The sequence below is a fragment of the Borostomias antarcticus genome (genome assembly GCF_949987555.1).
Source record: "Borostomias antarcticus genome assembly, chromosome: 3".
Classification (NCBI taxonomy): Eukaryota; Metazoa; Chordata; class Actinopteri; order Stomiiformes; family Stomiidae; genus Borostomias; species Borostomias antarcticus.
This window is the reverse complement of record NC_140236.1, coordinates 7,962,549-7,982,351: the sequence shown is the minus strand read 5'-3', so window position 1 is coordinate 7,982,351 and position 19,803 is coordinate 7,962,549. Positions and strand designations below refer to the sequence as shown.

The following is a 19,803-nucleotide window of genomic DNA, read 5'->3' as shown; positions in this document are numbered from 1 at the left end:
AGTGTAGTGTGATAGACGAGCGATGCTTCATATATACAATGTGTACAATGTGTGAGCCGTTGAGATGTGTGCGTGCAGTTGAGAGGTGTCCCTGACAGTCTCATCCACAAACCGCCCCTTTCGCTCCAGATACCAGCATGTTGCTTGGAGATAAACTACAAAGAGTCGGTTCAGTTGCTCAATATTCTCAGTCCTCCGCTTCCTTCCTTCTCCTGCCACCCTGCTTCTCCTGTCGGTTCACATTTACTCCCAATTTACATGAAGTATAGAGAGAGGGAGAGAGAGTTAGAGTTTTAAAATGAGTAGCGGAAAGACTTGCAAAATCAACTTATTTAGCCGTGGAGCCTTTTCTCATTAAATTGCGTTTTGCCCCTTTTCTCTTCCTCTGCTTTAAGGCCACTGAGCTGAATGAAATTTCCATACCACTTATGTCATTTGTCCACATGGACAATGCAGTTATTCATCACGTCAAAGGGAACTGTATGGAGCGCAGTGTTTCATCCGTCTGCTGGGCTCAGTTACACGTTCTACTACAACCTCGTTGTCAACAGAAACGCCGCTCCGTTCACACAAACGTGCAGTTTACCCCGGACATTTTAGGAACGCAGTGAGAGGCAGAGCTAACTTGGTCTCTTTAATGAATCATTTAAACTACATTTGTAAGCTGATACAGTATAAGCTATTCTTCACTGGCTCTGCAGTGGCGACATGGCAATGTAAAGGTACTGTTGGCAATGGTTATTAATGTAATATAGTTTATTGTAATAAAGCATTGGGCCCATTAGTGGACTCTCCACTGCCCAACCCTTATCTTCACATCGTGTGTGTGTGTGTGTGTGTGTGTGTGTGTGTGTGTGTGTGTGTGTGTGTGTGTATCATCTAGCACTGGGACTGAGGATGTCACTAGTTCTTATAGAGGATTTACTGACCATGACTAAGACGTACAGTCGGTTCACTTTCCCTAGACAAATGTACTTATTGTCTAAGCCGCCCTGGATAAAAGCGCTAAATGAATAAAAAATATATAATGGAAACAAAATGGACTCATCATGGACTCATCTATCAGAGCAGGGTGTTTTATTTGGAACAGAGAAGATGGAGTGAGGGTGAAAGAGAGGGAGAGAGAGAGACAGAGAGGGAGAGGGAGAGAAAGAGAGAGGGACCAGTCTAGACATAGAGGGCAGGGTTTGCTCTGTGGAATGGAGATGAGAATTCTCCTGCTCCCCACTCATCTCTGCTTTTCCCATATAGGAGGCTGAAGCAGTTAGCAGGTCACCAGCCTCTGAGTTGGCCCCTCCCTAGAACGAGCACAGCTTGAGAGCCACTCTGCCCAACAAGCCGTAAACAACAGAGGCTCGGGCCCTGACAACAGCCCCGGCCCCCGTAGGGAGCTAGCCGAGCCCCAGAACGGGGAACTAGACACCACAAATCCGTTCCCCGGTGACTGGGTGATCTGTGGGGGCCTGCTGGGTTTCCCATCGGCTCGCAGAGGCAAGCTGATGTGTGAGGACTCTTGTGTATTTATTTGCGTTTGGGGAGTTCAAGGTGTCCCTTGTTGTTTTTTGGACTCCAGAGGTGGAAAGTTGGCCGCTGAGCCAGGAGACTCTAAAGGTCTCGACAGAATCTGGCTTTACGCTTTAAGAGTCTGGTTCAAAAGTCAGGGGGGTTGCAGAGCAAATTCCCGTCTCGGTGGGACGTCGTTTAAACATGCCTCCTGACCACACAGTCTGGTTCTATGTGTTAATGCCGAAGAGAAGCAGATTGCTGCTATAATTACAACATTATCTGCAGTTCAAGTTAATTACTAACTCCAAGACTGGGCTCCAAGGCATGGCTCACCCAGATTTCACAATGCAAACACACTTTTTTCTCTTCCCTTTATTTTGTTCTTCATACTCTCTCTCTCTCTCTCTCTCATTCTTTCTTTCTTTCTCTCTCTCCCCCTCTCTCATTCTCTCGGTTCTTTCTCTCTTTTCTTCTCTCTCTGTCTTTCGGATTCTCCCTGTTTTCCTCTCTCTCTCGTTCCTCTCTCCCTGTCTCTGCGCGTCTCTCTCTCCCTCCTCCCCTCCCTCCTGTCTGACTGTCCTTGTATCTGTGTGCAGGATCGCCCTGCGGTCTCGCTCCCCAGTAAATCAGGGATTGTGACAGCGCGGCCAGCGCTCTCAGCCAACACGGGCCTGCTTATTTCTTTAAGTAGGTCAATATATCATTAGGAAAAGGGCAGTCGCTCTGAAGAATAGAAAGTAATGCAACTTAGAGCTCCCCTCCCTCCCTCTCCCCTCTCCCTCCCTCTCCCCCCTCCCTCTCTCCCTCCCTGCCTTCCTCCATTCTCCCTTCTCCACAGCCTATAAAGGAAGTTGAGCTCTCACCATGAAAATAGACCTGCATTCTGCACTCAACGGCTAGTCGGCATTAGCAATACCTTATTGTTTTTTTACTGCTCGCCAGCAAGCTTCTTGTCCAGGGAAGAGTGCCGCCTGCTTGCTTTACAGCCCCCCTGTAAACAAATCCGGCTGCAGTTTGAATGGCGGGGCATCGTATAAACGCGTGCGGTTCCGTCTGGCGAAGGCCCTTGATCCGCGGGGGCCCGCCTACCTGCACAGGAAGAGGGCAAAGCCAGCGCGTGAGTGCGTCTGGGGGCCTAATTGCACCGTCACTCCCCTCAGCTATTCATCTATGTTGTTATTATCCTGAGAGGGTAAAGACAGACTTGATCACACTGTTACCACACACACACACACACACACACACACACACACGGAAAGGAAGGAGAGTAGCTGTAGGTGTTGTTGATGTCAGGAGGTTGTTGGAGCTCGTAATCATTTCCTTAAGCCTTGTTAAGGAGCAGCGGCAGCGGCTACCTTGTTGGTTTGGGCCCGGGGTGATTTTTACAGAGAAGGGGGGTGGCAGGGCTGTGTGTCTGTGCGTGTGTCTGTGCGTGTGTCTGTGCGTGTGTCTGTGCGTGTGTCGGTGTGTGTGTGTGTGTCGGTGTGTGTGTGTGTTTTGATGGGACGGGATCGGAAGGACTAGGTGCGGGGGTGAGTTTGGCGTGTTGTCATATGTAGACCCCAGTGTGTCTTTCTTTCTCTCTCTCTCTCTCTCTCTCTCTCTCTCTCTCTCTCTCTCTCTCTCTCTCTCTCTCTTCTGTCTTGCTCTCTCTCCTCCCCTATCTTTCCTTCTCTTTCCCTTCCTCCCCCAGCCTCTGCACACGCAGCAGGCCTCCATCTGCAGGTCTCTCTCTCTCCTCTCTCCCTCTCTCCCTCCTCTCCCTCCCTTTTCTCTCTTTCTTCTCTAGGCTCTTTCAACTCTCCTTCACCTTAGTTACCCAGCAGCTCCGGCAGGAGGAACTGTCTGATGAGGCCAGGCACGCGGGGGGGCTGTTGATGTAACAGATGTGATATACTGTACGACTTTAACGTGTCACATAAAACTTCTGTGATGAAGAGTGCGTTTATGGGCGCGCGTGTGTGTGGGGGGAGGGGTACGCACACATGCCTGCGTGCTTACAGTGTGTGTGTATCGAGGCGCGACAAGTTAATCTTTTGCAAGTAAAATATCAAGAAGCGGAAAAAAAAAAAGTGAATCCGTCGAGACAAACTGCGACGCAAGCTCGCCTTCCCGCCCGCCGAGCTATTACTGCAGGAGCCGCGTCAGCGAAAGCTTCCTTCTTTATTTCCTTGCGTTCTGTTTCTTCTCTCTCTCTCTCTCTCTCTCTCTCTGTCTCTCTCTCTCTCTCTCTCTCTCTCTCTCTCGCTCTCTCTCTATGGCCAGTGGAATGGAATGGAATGTAATGAGGTCGTGACTTTTTACAGGCCATGAGGTTGTCATACTGTATTCTATTATTTGTGTGAATATGAATAGCTGCCAAAATTACGTTTCAGAACCACTTTTTTTTTTCTTCTTCTAAGATTAATCACATTAGGTATCCATTGGGGCTGTTGTTGTGCAGGGCCCAAGGGCTGTCTAGCTCTTTTGGCCTTCCACACATTCAACCGAGATGAAATGTCAGCCAAGCGGCATTTTTTTGTTGTTGTTGTTGGAACTCGCCGTCTCATAATGACGATTCAGGCTAACAGCTCAATTTGAGAGATTGTAGAAAAGGGCTCGGAGGAAGAGAGGGAGGGAAGAGGGGGGGGAAAAAAACGACTTCTGAGGCCTGGGCGCAATTAGACGATGCCTGCATGAGCCACATTCATTGTGGTTTCTCCAGCGAATGAGAACAGATGTGTAAAAAGGCTCTAGCATGTGAGCACTTTCTCTCCTTCATCAGAGCCTCAAGAGGAATCCTTTTTACAGTCCCGAGCACTTATGTAACACTTTACACCCCCCCACCCCCTCAACCCCGCCCTCCCCATCCCTATTCTATGCAGAAACTTTTCCCCTTTTATTTAACATGTAAATGTCTGCGTGAGCCGAGCTTGGCAGGGGGGTGAATGGCATCTGTCATGTAAATGTCCCCTCTTTATATTCAGGAGGCGTGTTAAGCGCTCCTATTCTGAGGGAGAGAAGGAGATGATAACGCAACGCAATTAGCACTTGTTAGTGTCCAGGCACCCCGAGGGGGCATTCTGAGCCTGTAGTACCCCTCACCACGCGACGCTGCCGTTTCCACAGACACACACACACACACACACACACACAGTACTTTGGGAATCACCTCAATCTTCAACAATCACTTAACTGTACAGCGATGCAAGCACACGCACGTACGCAAACACAGAGTTGCGTCTTTCTGTTTTTTTCTTGTAACAGTGGAAAGTAATATTCAGGGATATAATAGGAATGTTATCACATAATGGAATGATGATAACTACTGATGGATGTACGCCTCCAGGGGCTTAGTGAGTACATCTACATTATCTACACGCGCGCAGACATACACACACACACACACAACATGCACGCACACGCACACACAACACACTCTTGCTCTTCATGGCCTACACTCTAACCCTAGGCTGTGTATCCTCGGGCGCGGCAGATTGGGCGGGTGCTGGCCGGGGGGGGGGAATTGAGATGGACAGGGAGGCAGGATGGGAGATTGAGTTATCCCCCCCCTCCTCGTGCCGCAGCCACAGGCCGGCAGGGCTGCACATCAAGGTTATCTGTCCATCTGGTGGCCTTGAGCGCCCCCCCCACCCTCCCTTCAGGAGGCTGGACCTGGAGGCCGGCCAGGGAGGGGAGCGCCGTCTCTCCAGCCCCGGCTGACTGTCACGCCTGGGCGGCCTCTCCCAGACTACCGGCAGGACGAGACTGCAGGCCTGCGACTGAGACAGGAGATGGAGGAGGGATTGAAGTGAGCGGGGGGTGGAGGGATGGAGGAGGGTTGAAGGGGGATGGAGGAGGGATGATGGAGGGGGGGAGAGCTGGAGGATGGATGGAAGGAGCGATGGAGGGATGGAGGGAGGGAGGGAGGGGGCGGCAGGTCTGTGAACCAGGGGAGCGTCAGGGCTCGGTGGGTTGGGAGAAAAGGAAGGCTTATTGTAAGCACGGAAAATGAGCAGATTAGCATTCAGGCTTCAGAGGAACCTAAAGGCTCCCAAAAGAACCCCCTTTGTAAAGGAATGGTTACACAGAAGAAGGAGTGTGTGTGTGCGAGCGTGTGTGTGGATGTGTGCACGGATGTGTGCGCGCGCGCGTGTGTGTGCACATGCAGGGGCTTGTGCATAGGTGTTAGTGTGTGCCTGCGTGCTCGTGTGTGCGTGTGCTTACGCGTGCGTGTCTTTGCGTCCACGTTTGCGTGTGCCTAACGTGCGCGCGTGCATAGCGTCACCGGGACGGTGGAGGTGCTCGGCCTGTGTTACCCGTCAGCGCAGCGGTGGGGGGGGGGGGAGCAGGGCGGACGCCACTCCCACAGAGGAAGGAGAGCAAAGCCCAGTAAATCCCTCCTCAGCCTTCCCCTGGCCTATCAGCAGCCAGGGAACGCGGCGCTTTCTCACGCCAGCCAGGACCCTCTCTCTGCCGCCTCCCCGGGCTCCGCCCTCTCGTCTCTCTCTCTCTGTCCTCTCTCTCTCTCTCTCTCTCTCCCTCTCCTCTCTCTCTCCTCTCTCTTTCTCCCCTCTCTCTCTCTCTCTCTCTCTCTCTCTCTCTCCTCTCTCTCCCTCCTCTCACTTTCTCCTCAGTCTCTCTCTCGCTCTCTTTTACACACACACAAACACACACATTTTCTTTTCACCTGTCTCTCTCTCTCCCCCTCTCTCTTTCATCTCTCTGCCAATAATTGGAATGTTGTTGTTGTTTTTTTAGCTTTGAGACATGGCTCGTTGTTTACATCTGCAGCCATCTCTTTTTTTTTTTACTGTCAGACCATGGAACTTTCCAGGCAGCATTTATTGTAACAGGAGGGCTTATTTCAGCAAATCAAAAATGGCACGTTCAAGCACTTCCGATCTTCGGATACTATTATGGAATTCTAGGAATGTCGGATCGCTTAGACGATTCAGAGCACGTTTCCCACACGCGGACGAATCCGAGTCCCAGACTAAAGATGCGAACGGAGATATCTGTGGGTGCGCACGGCCGGGGAGGCCTCAGGACAGCGCGCGTGTGTTTGCACTGACCACTGTACACTGTGATTCCAGCCCAGTCGCTGCGGGCCGGACCCTGTCGCCCTGCGAGACATGTTCATTAGAGCTGACAGCGGTCTGAATGGGACCCCCGGAGAGGGGGGGGGGGGCCGGGGGATACGCAGGCTATTATGCACTGGACAAAAGGTCAACGGGGAGGCAAAAATTGAAGGTCATTATGTAACTGCTGGAACCGGGGGATGTGGGGGGAGCTGGTAGTGTGATTTTGGGTGTGTGTGTTTGTGTGTGTGTGTGTGTGGAGGTGGTATGCTTGTTTTCTGTGGTGGTAGGGGGGGGGGCATTAATGGGGAGACGTCTCTTTGACATTCTCCCTCCCTGAGGCCTCTCTCTGGTCAGGCCAGTGCAGCAGTGGAACCGCGGGTACTAGCCTCTCCCTAGGGGGAAATGGGGGCGTATTTCAAGGGGACACACAGGTAATGACAAATCACTTCTGACATCACTTCTGAGCTCTGAGAGCACACATTTATTCACTGGTCATAGTTGAAAGTCACATTTGAGTCCAGAACGTAGCCTACGTCTTCCATAGATATTTGAGATTTGATGAAGCGTGTATTCACACACGCGCGCGCACATGCACACACACACGCGCACACACACACATACACGCACTCACCCTTATGACCAGGCTCAACTGTTCACCAGTTAAGAAGCTCACCTTGGTCTCGCACCTGAATCGCATGTGAACCGAGAGCCCCCATTGTGTGAAGCGGATCCCGTCACACTAGACCCGAGCGACGGCAGAACCTCCCCGAGGAGCCTGCGAGCGATTCCCATCACGCCCTCGCAAAACACCACTTTGTATCAGCGTGACAGAAGATCCCAGGGGTGTGTCTAGTGTAATGTAATTATTATCCTCGTTCTGGGCCCCTGATAAGTTTGAAGGGAGCTGATTTTTCTTCTCCCGCCATGCGCGAAGCCGCTAACGCGTTCCGCACATTGTTCGCTCTCCTCTCTTTGTCTCCGACGCCGCCTCGTCGCCTGGTTCTCAAACGTGCACTGTTCAAACGGGAGAACAGTATCGTGACCAGAAATTAATAGCCGCGGTGGAGGATATGTGCATTTACGCTGCGTAGGCGCAATCAGTCTCTGGTGATTCTAACGAGGGGACGCTGATATAATTCATTGGCATTTTATTTGAAGTCTTGCTTGTCGCTGAGATTAAAAATCCATTATGATGATCTGTGTAAGAGCTTATTTGCCACACGTTAGTTTGATTATGGTTGTGTAATTACAGTTCATATGGCAATTTAAGAGGGGAAGAAGTACCACGAGTTGGAAATCAAGTTGTTCAAATTGAATATAGATTCTCGTGAGAGATCATTTTTCATCACCAGAAAGTTTATGCTTAAAGATTAATGTGTGTGTGTGTCTGTGTGTGTGTCTGTGTGTGTGTGTGTCTGTGTGTGTGTGTCAAAGTAGTTTATTTGTCATGTGCATGGCCTACAGCCTAAAACAGTGAAATGCAGTTAAATGAAGGTTTTGCACAGTAATACAGGGTATGTGACAATAAACTATCTTGACCTGTGTGTGTGCGTGTGTGTGTGTGTGTGTGTGTGTGTGTGCGCGTGTGTGTGTGTGTGTGTGTGTGTGCCGGAAGCGCACTCACACAGCAATGCATCTAGATCACTGACAGTTGAGGAAGGAAGCTGACTGTCTCTGTGTCATGGATCCTGGGTCAGTGAGGCCCCAACAACTTCCCCACATCCCAGTCATTTCTTCCTGTTTCTTCACCTCCCTGCTCCGGCTCATGGTCCCACCTTGGCTAGCAGATACCCCGTGACTACTGTGTGTGTGTGCGTGTGCGTGTGCGTGTGCCGGAAGTGCACTCACACAGCAATGCATCTAGATCACTGACAGTTGAGGAAGGAAGCTGACTGTCTCTGTGTCATGGATCCTGGGTCAGTGAGGCCCCAACAACTTCCCCACATCCCAGTCATTTCTTCCTGTTTCTTCACCTCCCTGCTCCGGCTCATGGTCCCACCTTGGCTAGCAGATACCCCGTGACTACTGTGTGTGTGTGCGTGTGCGTGTGTGCCGGAAGTGCACTCACACAGCAATGCATCTAGATCACTGACAGTTGAGGAAGGAAGCTGACTGTCTCTGTGTCATGGATCCTGGGTCAGTGAGGCCCCAACAACTTCCCCACATCCTAGTCATTTCTTCACCTCCCTGCTCCGGCTCATGGTCCCACCTTGGCTAGCAGATACCCCGTGACTACTGTGCTGCCACTGTGTGTTGTTGGCTGGTGGAGCAGAGCTATGGAATGTGGGAAGTAATGGAGGCCGCTCTGTCAGCCTGTGTGTCTTTCTTACCTGCTCAACATCACAGGTCAGAGGTCAGAGTCTTTAAAGACAAGCGGCCTGTTCACCCTCCTCATAGTTTACTGTCCTAGATGGGACAAAAGCAAGAGAGCATTGCAAACTAGAGGCGAAACGTAGCCCAGAAACTGCCTGGTCTAAGATTCAAACCCACAATCTCTATTGGCAATGCATGTGTACTGTAGCCTATTGGCTGTGCACTGTCCCGTCTTTACACTGTCCTGTTTAGTCCTTGTACCCTGTCTAATGTTGTCTATCCATCCACGGGTGATCTGTCATTTTTCTACATTCAAATGACCAGAACAAATTTCTAGTATGTGTAAAAACCTAACCTGACGTGCCAGATGGTTTGCTTCGCATAACCATCTGGGAACTCTCCGTTGGAAACTGTTTGGAAAAGGGCAGGCACTTTCATAACGACTTGGCAGGTGATTGGATGAACCATCTGAAAAAAGGTCTATCACTCGCTAACTTCAACCGCTCTTCGCTGTCATAAACCCGCCCAGTTCGTATTTCAGATTCCTCAGAACCAATAGCTGATTGGCGAGATCGTTTTCCGATCGGGCTCAAAATGTTCTCTATCGAGAGTGTCCAGACTGATTTGCGAGTAACAACGTGAGCTCGCGGCATCAGGATGGTCTCACGAGGGTAGTCAAAACCTACCTGGCAAGAAAACTGATTGTGGTTCTAAAGTCTCACACTTCTCTCTCTATAGTCCAGCCCCAAAATGATTTCCCTCTGATATCAGTCAAACCGGTTCGAGGCGGTCGTCTCATAAAGCGACGCTCCTTGGTTTCCCTGCCCCACTTTGCGGCGGCGTCCTTGCGCTGTAACCCTGGTTATTACGAAAGCCCCCTCGGGTCCAGAATTTATTGACTGTAAAGCGAGGCAGCTTAGTCGAGGAGTCGGCGGGGGGGTGGGGGGGTGGTCTCCCTGCGCTCTATTCCGTTACGTGACCAGAGCCCGGACTGGCTGCCACCGTCGTCCCCGAGGCGCCGGTTCCGGCGGCGCGATCTAGGGTTTTTTAGACGTCATCTCTGTGGCAGAGCTCTGTCGGAGGGGCTGAGGTTCTGGGAAGGTAGGACGAGCGCGCGTGTAGGAGGTAGCCTGTGAGTAGGTGGAACATGGCGGAGGAGTGCACCGTTCTCCCCTCAAGAGCTTTCTCTCTGCGTAGGCCGTGGCATCGTCGGTTAGCGTGGAGGCGCCTGTGATGTTTTTTGCCCTCACATAACTGCACTGAAACATTTCCCATCTGGTTTTGTTGATATTCGGATGAATAGAGCCCATTAAAGATATCGAATGTGCTTTTAATGAAATCGTAACCTTGGCGAAGTACATCAAGGCTAATGTTATGTTTTCCAGGACGAAAACAAAAATCTAAAGGAACGGATCTAAAGGAAGGCTTCCACAACCCCGTTCAACTGAGAACTCTCTCCAAATTGTCGAGGAATGAATGTGTCTACGAGAGTCTAGTTCTCTACTTCAGCTCACACAGTTGATTTCAAATGCGATCCATTCCAACTTTATGTAAAGTGCATTTTGCAAGGTCTCGGTACACCTGAAAAGACCAAGGCAAAAACATAATATGAGATCATAAGAGGACCTCAGACATAGAGTTTTGTGAGCCACCTGACGCGCCGCGTGGGTGCGCGATGTGGGTGCGCGATGTGGGTGCCCAGTCTAGGGAGCGCAGACGCGCCCGCACCTTTCCCAGGCGGGAGGTAAACGTCTTTCTTTCCCACGCTTGCGTTTCTCTCAAACAGGTCAGCAGATGTTGGGGAGAAAGAACAGCGCTGAGAGAGGAGGAGAAGGAGGAGGAGGAGGAGGAGGAAGAAACAGCCAAGACAAGCAGTTTGCTTCACAGCATGGGCTGAGAGAGAGATAGAGAGAGAGAGAGAGAGAGAGAGAAAGAGAAAGAAAGAAAGAAAGTGAGAGATGGATACATAGCCTGAATGCGGGCTTTCTGTTCTGTTTGAAGAGAACTGTAGCTGCCTACTCTGTATTCTTTGCTAACCCTATCTTTCTCATAGACAATATTCCACTGTTGATACTTTTTTTTGGTTTTATTGACATTCTTGAAGAAAGTGTTCTCAAGGTTGTCTAGTCCATGTGTCGATGTGTGCGTGTCTGTCTGTGTGTGCATAGACTGTGTGTGTGTGTGTGTGCATTCATGCACTGTACTGTATATTCCTTGCTGCAGTTATCCTTCCTTTATTACATGGCTCTCTGAAATACTCGATTCTGACAATCGCATGTTCTACCGGTGAATTATTTCTCGATAATTTAATGGCAACAAGCAATATTCATCGCTGCTAAGGGCAACACATTATATGTATCTGGGCGACAGTTGAAAGTTGTCTGAAAGTTTGAACATTCTAAACAATAACGGGTTGGCTGTTGTAGCCTATGGTCAGTCTCTGAAAACGCCCATTGCACACGGAACCATTTTGCTGGTGAAATAAGAGTAGTCTTAATAGTATTGTGTTGTTGCTAAGTAGCCATGTAATAAGCAGGATAACGTATGGCCAGCCGGTGATAATCGAAAAAGAAGAGCCCTTCATACGCCCTGGCCATACGTTATCCCTTACATACTTCCAGCCCACCTGGTAAGACCCCGCCCCCTCACCCAGGTCCAGTAGTGGTCTGGTGTTCAGTCTGGAGCCCCCCCCCCCCCCCTCACCTAGGTCCAGTAGTGGTCTGGTGTTCAGTCTGGCCTAGAGCCAGGCTGGCTAGATAGCTCTGCTATTAAACTCCGGTCAAATCTTCTTTAAGAGTCTTTTACTCGCGTGCTTCCGTGGACGTTTTTAGCGTAGAGAATGTTTCCATGTGAATGTACCTTGTCTTCCTGGCGTTCTGTGTTGCGGCGCCCTCAGACTTGTGTGTTTTTTTATCGTCTCACAGGTCCACATAACCGAGTGTCCCAGTGCCCCGCCAACGAGTACGGCTGTCTGGACCTGGACGTGTGCATCCACATGAGCAGGGTGTGTGACGGGGTCCCCGACTGCACTGACGGCTGGGATGAGGGGCCGTTCTGCCGAGGTACAACGCACACACACAGACACAAACACACATACACTTATTTTCTCTCTACCCTTGACTCTTATGCATCATCTCTTTCTTCCGTCCCCATACACACACACACACACACACACACACACATTATATCCCGTCCTCCCAGACAAGGGGTTGCCTCTCCTTTGGGCGGAGGAACGACCAGGCAGGACCGGCTTCTATAAATACTCCCTCTCCTTTTGTCCCCTCTCCCCTAAACTGTAATCTCCAGCCAATACACGCCCTGTAATGAGTTGGCCCCCATTATCACAATGGAGCTCTTCTCTCGGGGGAAAAAAAAGTCATTAATTTATCAACCCGCCCAGGCTGGTGCTGAGGCCGGGCGCCGGTAAGTTGAGGATTCATCCCGCTGCAAGTGAAGAGAATCCCATCAAATCCCCGAGTATTAATTAGGGTCGGAGAGAGAAGCGGATCTGCTGAGTCTATAGGGTGTCATTGTGGCCGCGGACAAAAGAAGCGAAGGTGTTTCCGAGGCTTCAAAGGACCCCAGAAATAGCTGCCTCCGAGCTGTGCCTGTTCAGTGTTCCTATGGCCGGTTCTGGACTGAATTAGAGGGATGACTCGCTGGTTTCTGTGCGTGTTCTGCCATAGTCAACATCATCTGTCATCTGCACGTCTTTCCCCTGCCAACCGCTGGAAGATTGGCATGTGGGACGGCGCCGTTGGCTACACCTCGTATCCCTTTCCCAGAATCCTCTGTATTCTGACCAAATATTGACAACAAACATTTCTACAAGGTTGAGTTTATGCGACCAAAGTCCTGGAACAAGGTCTTGTGGTGACTCACCGATTATGACAAAAATTAGTAATTGTGATTATTTTGCCTGATATTGTAATGTGATTCGAGGTGCTGCAACAGACGTTCATCTGTTTGACACAAATCAACAGACACAAATGTTTGTTAAAATCAGCATTAAAATCTATTCGCAATTACCCTCATCATGAATGACTTGATGTAGATATCAGCCTTAGGAATTGTAAGACCCAACATATAGGGCTGTTTTAGCATTTTTACAGCATCATGATCATGGATTATATGTATGGATTAATGTGTGTGTTTAGGTGACGATATACTGTAATAAAGTAATAATTGCCCATTATAACATTAATCGTTAGATCAAAATCAATGATTGACCAACAGTCCCAAGTTTTTGCCATGCATGTTAACGACAGCTGAGCTTCCAGAACAGAGAAGTGAAAGACTCATGCTGGAAGTAGCTCCACTGATCATAGAGTTGGCGAGCTGCATCTAACTACATGGCTGCTGATAGTCTTAATTTTGGGTCTTGTCGTCCAGCACAATAGCTAACGTAAATGGTTCCAATAGCAACCATTTTGAGACGACGACACAACATTTGACAAACAAATTCATTATAAGATAGCCTACATAATACTATAACAATGTAGTTTGGTTAATAGCTTAAAACTATTTTGTTTTTTCAATCTAGTGGCTATAGGCTTACACCACACCCTGCACCAATGCTCTCAACACATTTCTGTGATTTTCAGAGATTTGTAATGATCACATGCTCAGTAGAGCTGTTTAAAACCAGGAATTTGTGATTTTTAAAGCAGTGGGCGACTCAAAGGAATGCATTAATTGCGGCGTTTTGCGATTATTATATCGCAGAGGCTAAAACTGTGATAACGATCAATACACGATTAATTGTGCAGCCCTACATCGCCAGGATCCGTGACTCAGACTCTGCCAAGCACACAAATCCTGCCCTGCCTTAATTATACACCGCATACAAAGACACGGTCTGTTCTGCTTACTTCCCGCACCTACTGATATGTGTTGATGATGACAAATGGGTAGGGGTGTGAGGTGTAGTCATAGCAACTAACAGCTGGATGAAGTGTGGGAAAGTGTCACATGCCAGCCATTGCTGGTGGACATAACTTTACACAGTGCTGGTGATGTCATTCAGTCATGACACTCACTCATATAAACACACCGCCTGTTCCCAATTACACAGGCCTGTCTATCCCTGGGAGGCAAGAATAAACACACACACACACACACACACACACACAGGTACATGCATAACACACACATACGCGCACACTCACACACACACACACGCACACACGCGCGCACACACACACACGCATACACACACAAACAAACACAGCCAAACACAGCAGCAGTGTGCCGGAACCTACGCCACACCGTTTGTGAGCCTCTCTGTTTCACGGAAAGCCCTGCGTTTTACAAGCATTGCAGTGTTTGCTTGAACAAACTGCAGGGTTGTGCAAGTGTACACACACGCACGCACACACACACACACACACACTCTCACACACACACCACTACCGTCTGAAAGCACACTTTGTCACTTCCAAGTAATTATACCGAAGTTGTTGACAAGGGGGAGTTAGGGCGGGGGCGGGGGGGGGAAGACAGGAGGCAGAGATGGAAGCCAGGACAGACTATGATAAATCTCCCCGCGGCGTGGATTTGGCCATGGCGTGGCCAGCCTGCAGTCTCTCTCTCCCCCCCCGGGGGTGTCAAGGCTGGCGCTAGCGAGGTTAGCGGTAGCCCACTGCCGGGCTGATCTGATCTCTGCTGCCTGTCAGGATGAATTAGCTTCTGGCTAAGTCCTTAGCTTATCATGGCCGGCCCGCTCCCGGAGAGGGAAGGTAGTGGGGCCGGCTGCGGTCTCAGCCTGCCGGGCGCAGGGCGCAGCTCTGATCATGAGGCCCGGACCCTTCTGTGATCGAGCGATGTCTTTGTTCAGGTGCAAACGTGACGTGACGCCTTCTTTCTTTTGGCAGGTCCGGCCCCAAGGGGCATGTGGCTGCTTCTGTGTGTGTGTGTGTTTGTTTGCCAGCATGCGTGTGTGTGTGTGTGTCTGTCTGTGTGCATATACAGTACCCCTACCCCCCCCCCCCCCCCAACCTCTCCCTCTCTCCTTCCCTTTCTCTCTCTGCCCCTCTCTCCGCCCTGAGGGTCAAGAGACCTCTTCAAGGGGCGAGACCCCTCCAGTATCCCCCCACTCAGAAGTGGCAGATTGATAGGAGGATAGGAGAAGGTCAGGGCAACAGAACTCTTTGAGCCACCCCCCCCCCACCGACACACTCTCAACCCTCATCACTATATCACGCAGATGGCTTTGTTGGCTTTGAGTTTCTTTGTATGTTTTGCGATCAAAGCAGGTGACAGATCACAAAATAACATAAAACCATGACAGGAATTCGGCATCTTTATTTGCACACTTGTGGGGCCCTAGCCTGCCGGTCTGTTTTTTTTATTTTTTTACCCAAATTAGTTTATTGACCGCCATTATGGCCGTATTGCAAGACACGGCCTGTTTTATGTCAAGTCCTCCTGTCCTACATGTGAGGTTAGCCGGGACCTGTAAAATGTTGTAAAACTAGGTTTACGACCCATCTATGTCAATCAATGATCACCTTCTGTTTCCTGACACCTTCCTGTGTATTGATGATGGAGAGGAGGAAAGTTGGTGTATAGTGCTCATTGTGTGTGTGTGTGTGTGTGTGTGTGTGTGTGTGTGTGTGTGTGTGTGTCTTATCACTTAAGGCTATAGCTAGCATGCTGACAGTGATTGGGGCTGCATGAGCTCGTATTTGCTCTCTACTCTGGTTCCTGCCGTGGGTGTGTTTGCTCATGGTTACTTTGTTCCCTCTTTGTCTGCCCTACTGGGACTGCAAACAGCTGCCTGGTGCGCGCACACACACACACACACACACACACACACACACACACACACACACAAATGTCATTATTGCCCTAAAGTCTGATTTAACACAGCAAACTCGTTGCACTAACTCCCCGAAAATGCTTTTCTCAATTCATTTAACATTTTCTGCCAACAGCATTTCCATGGTCTGTTCAGCGAAATGTGCCAGGCCCAGATCTTGTAGCTATTTCATTCTGAATTGACGGGAGTTGATTGAAGGGCTCCAGACTTGCTCTCGTGGCAGAGTGCAGTGATGTTGCAGAAATGTATGTGCTCAGTTGTAGCATAAGTTCTAATGATACTGGCATGCTGGGAGTTGTAGGCCCATAGCCACGATAAAGGTTGGCCAAAGGTTGAAGCATTGCTGAGGTAGCTCCTCGTGAGAATGTAGTCACATAGGAAATGACACTGTGAAGAGCGTAGCTATCAAGGCATGGACATACAGTGTGTGCTGGTGGCTGTAGTTTCACAGCAAAAAAAGTCATTGGAGGATGTAGTCCCACTCGGGAAGACGTGCTCCTGTTATGTACGGCCCGGGGACACGGGCGCGTCCAGACCTGTCCCTCGACGGTGAGAGCTGAGGGGCAGGAATGTCTGGACCCTTGATGGAAGAGAAAGGCAGACAAATGAACCTCCTTACTTTTAAGTGCCACTTTTGTTCAAGTCACTCACATTATGTAGTTGAGAGAACAAGCACGCTTACCTTCTCGCTACCGAATCTTTTTTTGTACGTTTTTGGGGAATTGACAGTAATAGTTCTAGTGCTGCTGCTGTTTTGTAAGAGTTTCCGAAGTGGTGAGGGTATTTTGAGGGGAGGTTCGTGGTTTTGACGCTGGCGTCTCCGCCATGTCTCCGCCCCTCCTCCGCCCACTTCGTCAAGGGCATTGACAGCCAAAACATTGATCGGAGGAGGAACGGTCAGGAGGACAGCTGTTGGAGGAAGCTTCACATTTTTATCCATCCCCCCCTCCCCGAGTCCAGGCTCCGACAGACTCCAAGAGCGCTCGGCATCAATCACCTGCGTGTGTCAGGTACAAAATATGACCAGGCAGCAGAATAAACGGCTTTCCACTTCCATTTGCCCTAAAAAAAACAAAAAACTACAACAACCCCAGAATGCCTTTCTAAGCGTCCCGGAGGAACAGAAGGAGTGAGTGAGTGGAACGGGAGATGTGGGCCGTGCAGTGAGAGGATCAATGTGGGGGACATGCTTGTTTGAGTGCTCAACGCTCTGCCCTGTCAGTCTGTGACTTGTTTGCACTACTCATTAGGCCTCGCTCAACCCTAGCCGGTGAGCTGCTGATGTGTGGATAGTGTCTCCCCTCTCCTCTCCTCTCCTCTCCTCTCCTCTCCTCTCCTCTCCTCTCCTCTCCTCTCCTCTCCTCTCCTCTCCTCTCCTCTCCTCTCCTCTCCTCTCCTCTCCTCTCCTCTCCTCTACACCACTCTTCCTCCCTTCTCCTCTTCCTCTCCTCTCCCCTCCCCTCCTCTCCTCTACACCACTCTTCCTCCCTTCTCCTCTTCCTCTCCTCTCCTCTCCTCTACACCACTCTTCCTCCCTTCTCCTCTTCCTCTCCTCTCCTCTACACCACTCTTCCTCCCTTCTCCTCTTCCTCTCCTCTCCTCTCCTCTCCTCTACACCACTCTTCCTCCCTTCTCCTCTTCCTCTCCTCTCCTCTCCTCTACACCACTCTTCCTCCCTTCTCCTCTTCCTCTCCTCTCCCCTCAACCACAGTAGAATTCCATCTGAAGGCCCGGCAAGTCTGCATTGTAGATTGCTGACTCACTCCCTCCACCACCACCACCACCAAAGGGCCTGTTTTTTAAGCCCACAGAAAAACAATATTGCTTGGATTAGAAAACGTCTGGAATCTAATTTTGTTTTGTATTTCTCCTTTTTGTCGCCCCGAGGAGGTATGAGGGCGCCAGTGTAGGTACAGTATGAGGGTGGCAGTGCCATGCTTAGTGTTGGCACTGGGTCTCTGTGTGTGTGTGTGTGTGTGTGTGTATGAATTGATTTGATACGGTGCCGCAGTGTGTGGCGGGGTCTCTTCCCCTCCGTATAGACGCACACAAAGGGGGTATTGAGACGCCGAGTGCTGCAGGCTTTGTGGAATGAGGGCCCGTTAGTAGGCCAACCTCCTCTCTGCTACAGCCAGGTCCAATAGGCACGTCCTCAGGGTGTGTGTGCGCGCGTGTGTGTGTGTGTTTTTGTGTGTTAACGTCACAGTATTTTTAGGTAGCTGTGGGACATTCAGGTGACTCTGTCGCCATTAGGACCGTGGGTATAGAAGCGCACTCTGACTGTGATGATGACTGTAGCCTGAGAAACACCCATGTTCTTTCAGTTTGGATCACATCTACAACGTGGGACAATACAGTGGGCGGGTAATGAGCAGAAGTGTGTGTGCGTGTGTGTGTGTGTGTGTGCGTGTGTCCTTTTTCATTCCTTCCGTAGTCTAGTCCGTAGTCCTGTGTAGTCCCACATAGGAGTGTAAACTGGTTTTTGCAAACAGTCATCTTAAAAGCGCCAGAGGTTTCAACAATTTTGTCTTCCCATCCAACGTATCTGCAACACACACACACACGCGCACACACACAGAAGGGTTGGGAGGTCAATAGAGGCGAAGAGTGTGCCTGGTTCATTCTGTGCCAAAAGGCTATGTCCTTGAGTTTCCTCTTCGGAGAAGGAGAAAAGAGACCCTCTGTCTATCTCTGCATCCAAATCTCCTCATCTATGGGCGACGGACGACAAACAAACACACACACACGCGCGCGCAAAGACACACACACTGTGTAAATCAGATATGGTTATGACAGTATGGCTCTGTGAAGATAGCGCTTGGATTAAGATAAGCATCTGAAAGCTGATCCGCAAACAAGCTTGTTCGTCATTGACTCTTCCTGGCCCTCCTTGTCCTCCTTCCCGCTTTTTCCCTCCCTGCAGACCCAGACCCGGGGGGGGGGGGGGGGGTTTGTTAGCATTAGCCAACTGCTGTTTGTTTGCTTCTGTACAGAGTTAGTCTTCCTTCCTGTGGAAATGTAATTTCGTATATCTCCTCTAAATCTCTCGTTCTTCTCCCCCTTCTAGAGGGCTTGCCAGGCTGTGCCAACCACAGCTGCCAGGTCAACTGCTCTGTGACGCACGAAGGCCCCAAGTGCTACTGCAACGCCGGCTACGAGGTCGGCGCAGACGGCAAGACATGTAAAGGTGAGTGATGCTAAGCTAAGCTAGTGACGCTAAGCTAGGCTCGGTTGAGTTAAGTTGTAAACCAGAAGATAAAAGCTACTTTTTCCTGTGAAGTTCAGTGGCCGAATTAAACTTGCCCCCAGCTTGACCAGCTTCTACTATAGATAGGCTACTGACTAGCTGGCCTATTACCTCTGTGCCCTTGTCTATGCTAAGCTAATTGCTTTTCCTTCTGTACGGTAGCCAGGTGAAACTAGCAACCAGCTAACAGACTGACCGTATGTGTGTGTGTGTGTGTGTGTGTGTGTGTGTGTGTGTGTGTGTGTGTGTGTGTGTGCGTGTGTGCGTGTGTGCGTGTGCGCGCATGCGTGCATGTGTGTAATGTCTCCCCAGATTTCAACGAGTGCAGTGTGTACGGGACCTGCAGCCAGTCCTGCGCCAATACTGACGGCTCCTACACCTGCAGCTGTGTGGAGGGATATCTGCTACAGCCTGACAACCGCTCCTGCAAGGCCAAAAACGGTAGGGACCACACACACACACACACACACACACTGTACCTGCACACACACACACACACACACACACACACACACACACACTGAACCTGCACACACACAGGCATAAACGGAAGCATTGGGGCCAAAGCTAGATACTATGTCAGATATACCATATACTACATATATTTTGTTGATTTACTTGGCCTTCAGTCTATCGTCTTCAGTGTCCTGTTACTTGTAATCAGATTTGCATGGTGTGATACTCCACCTAATGCCGTCACAATTGAATTCATTAGAAGGGAGATGTCAGATATGGCGATGAATGCGTGACCTTCTTTCGCTTCTATCTCCCTCCCGATCTCCCACTGACGCTCTCTCCTACTTCTCTCCCTATCTCTCTTCCTATCTTAATCTCCCGCCTTCCTTTCATCTTAA

The 19,803-nt window shown here is 50.0% G+C and overlaps 1 protein-coding gene across 1 annotated transcript in view; it reads left to right on the top strand.

The window, feature by feature from the left end:
• LOC311307085 (low-density lipoprotein receptor-related protein 1-like) overlaps window positions 1-19,803 on the top strand; it is a 101,076-nt gene that overhangs the window by 14,513 nt on the left and 66,760 nt on the right. Inside the window, exons 3-5 of the mRNA XM_084435843.1 lie at window positions 11,807-11,944; window positions 18,770-18,889; window positions 19,262-19,390. Coding sequence (XP_084291969.1) covers window positions 11,807-11,944; window positions 18,770-18,889; window positions 19,262-19,390 — 387 coding nt within the window. The remainder of the gene's footprint in view (window positions 1-11,806; window positions 11,945-18,769; window positions 18,890-19,261; window positions 19,391-19,803) is intronic.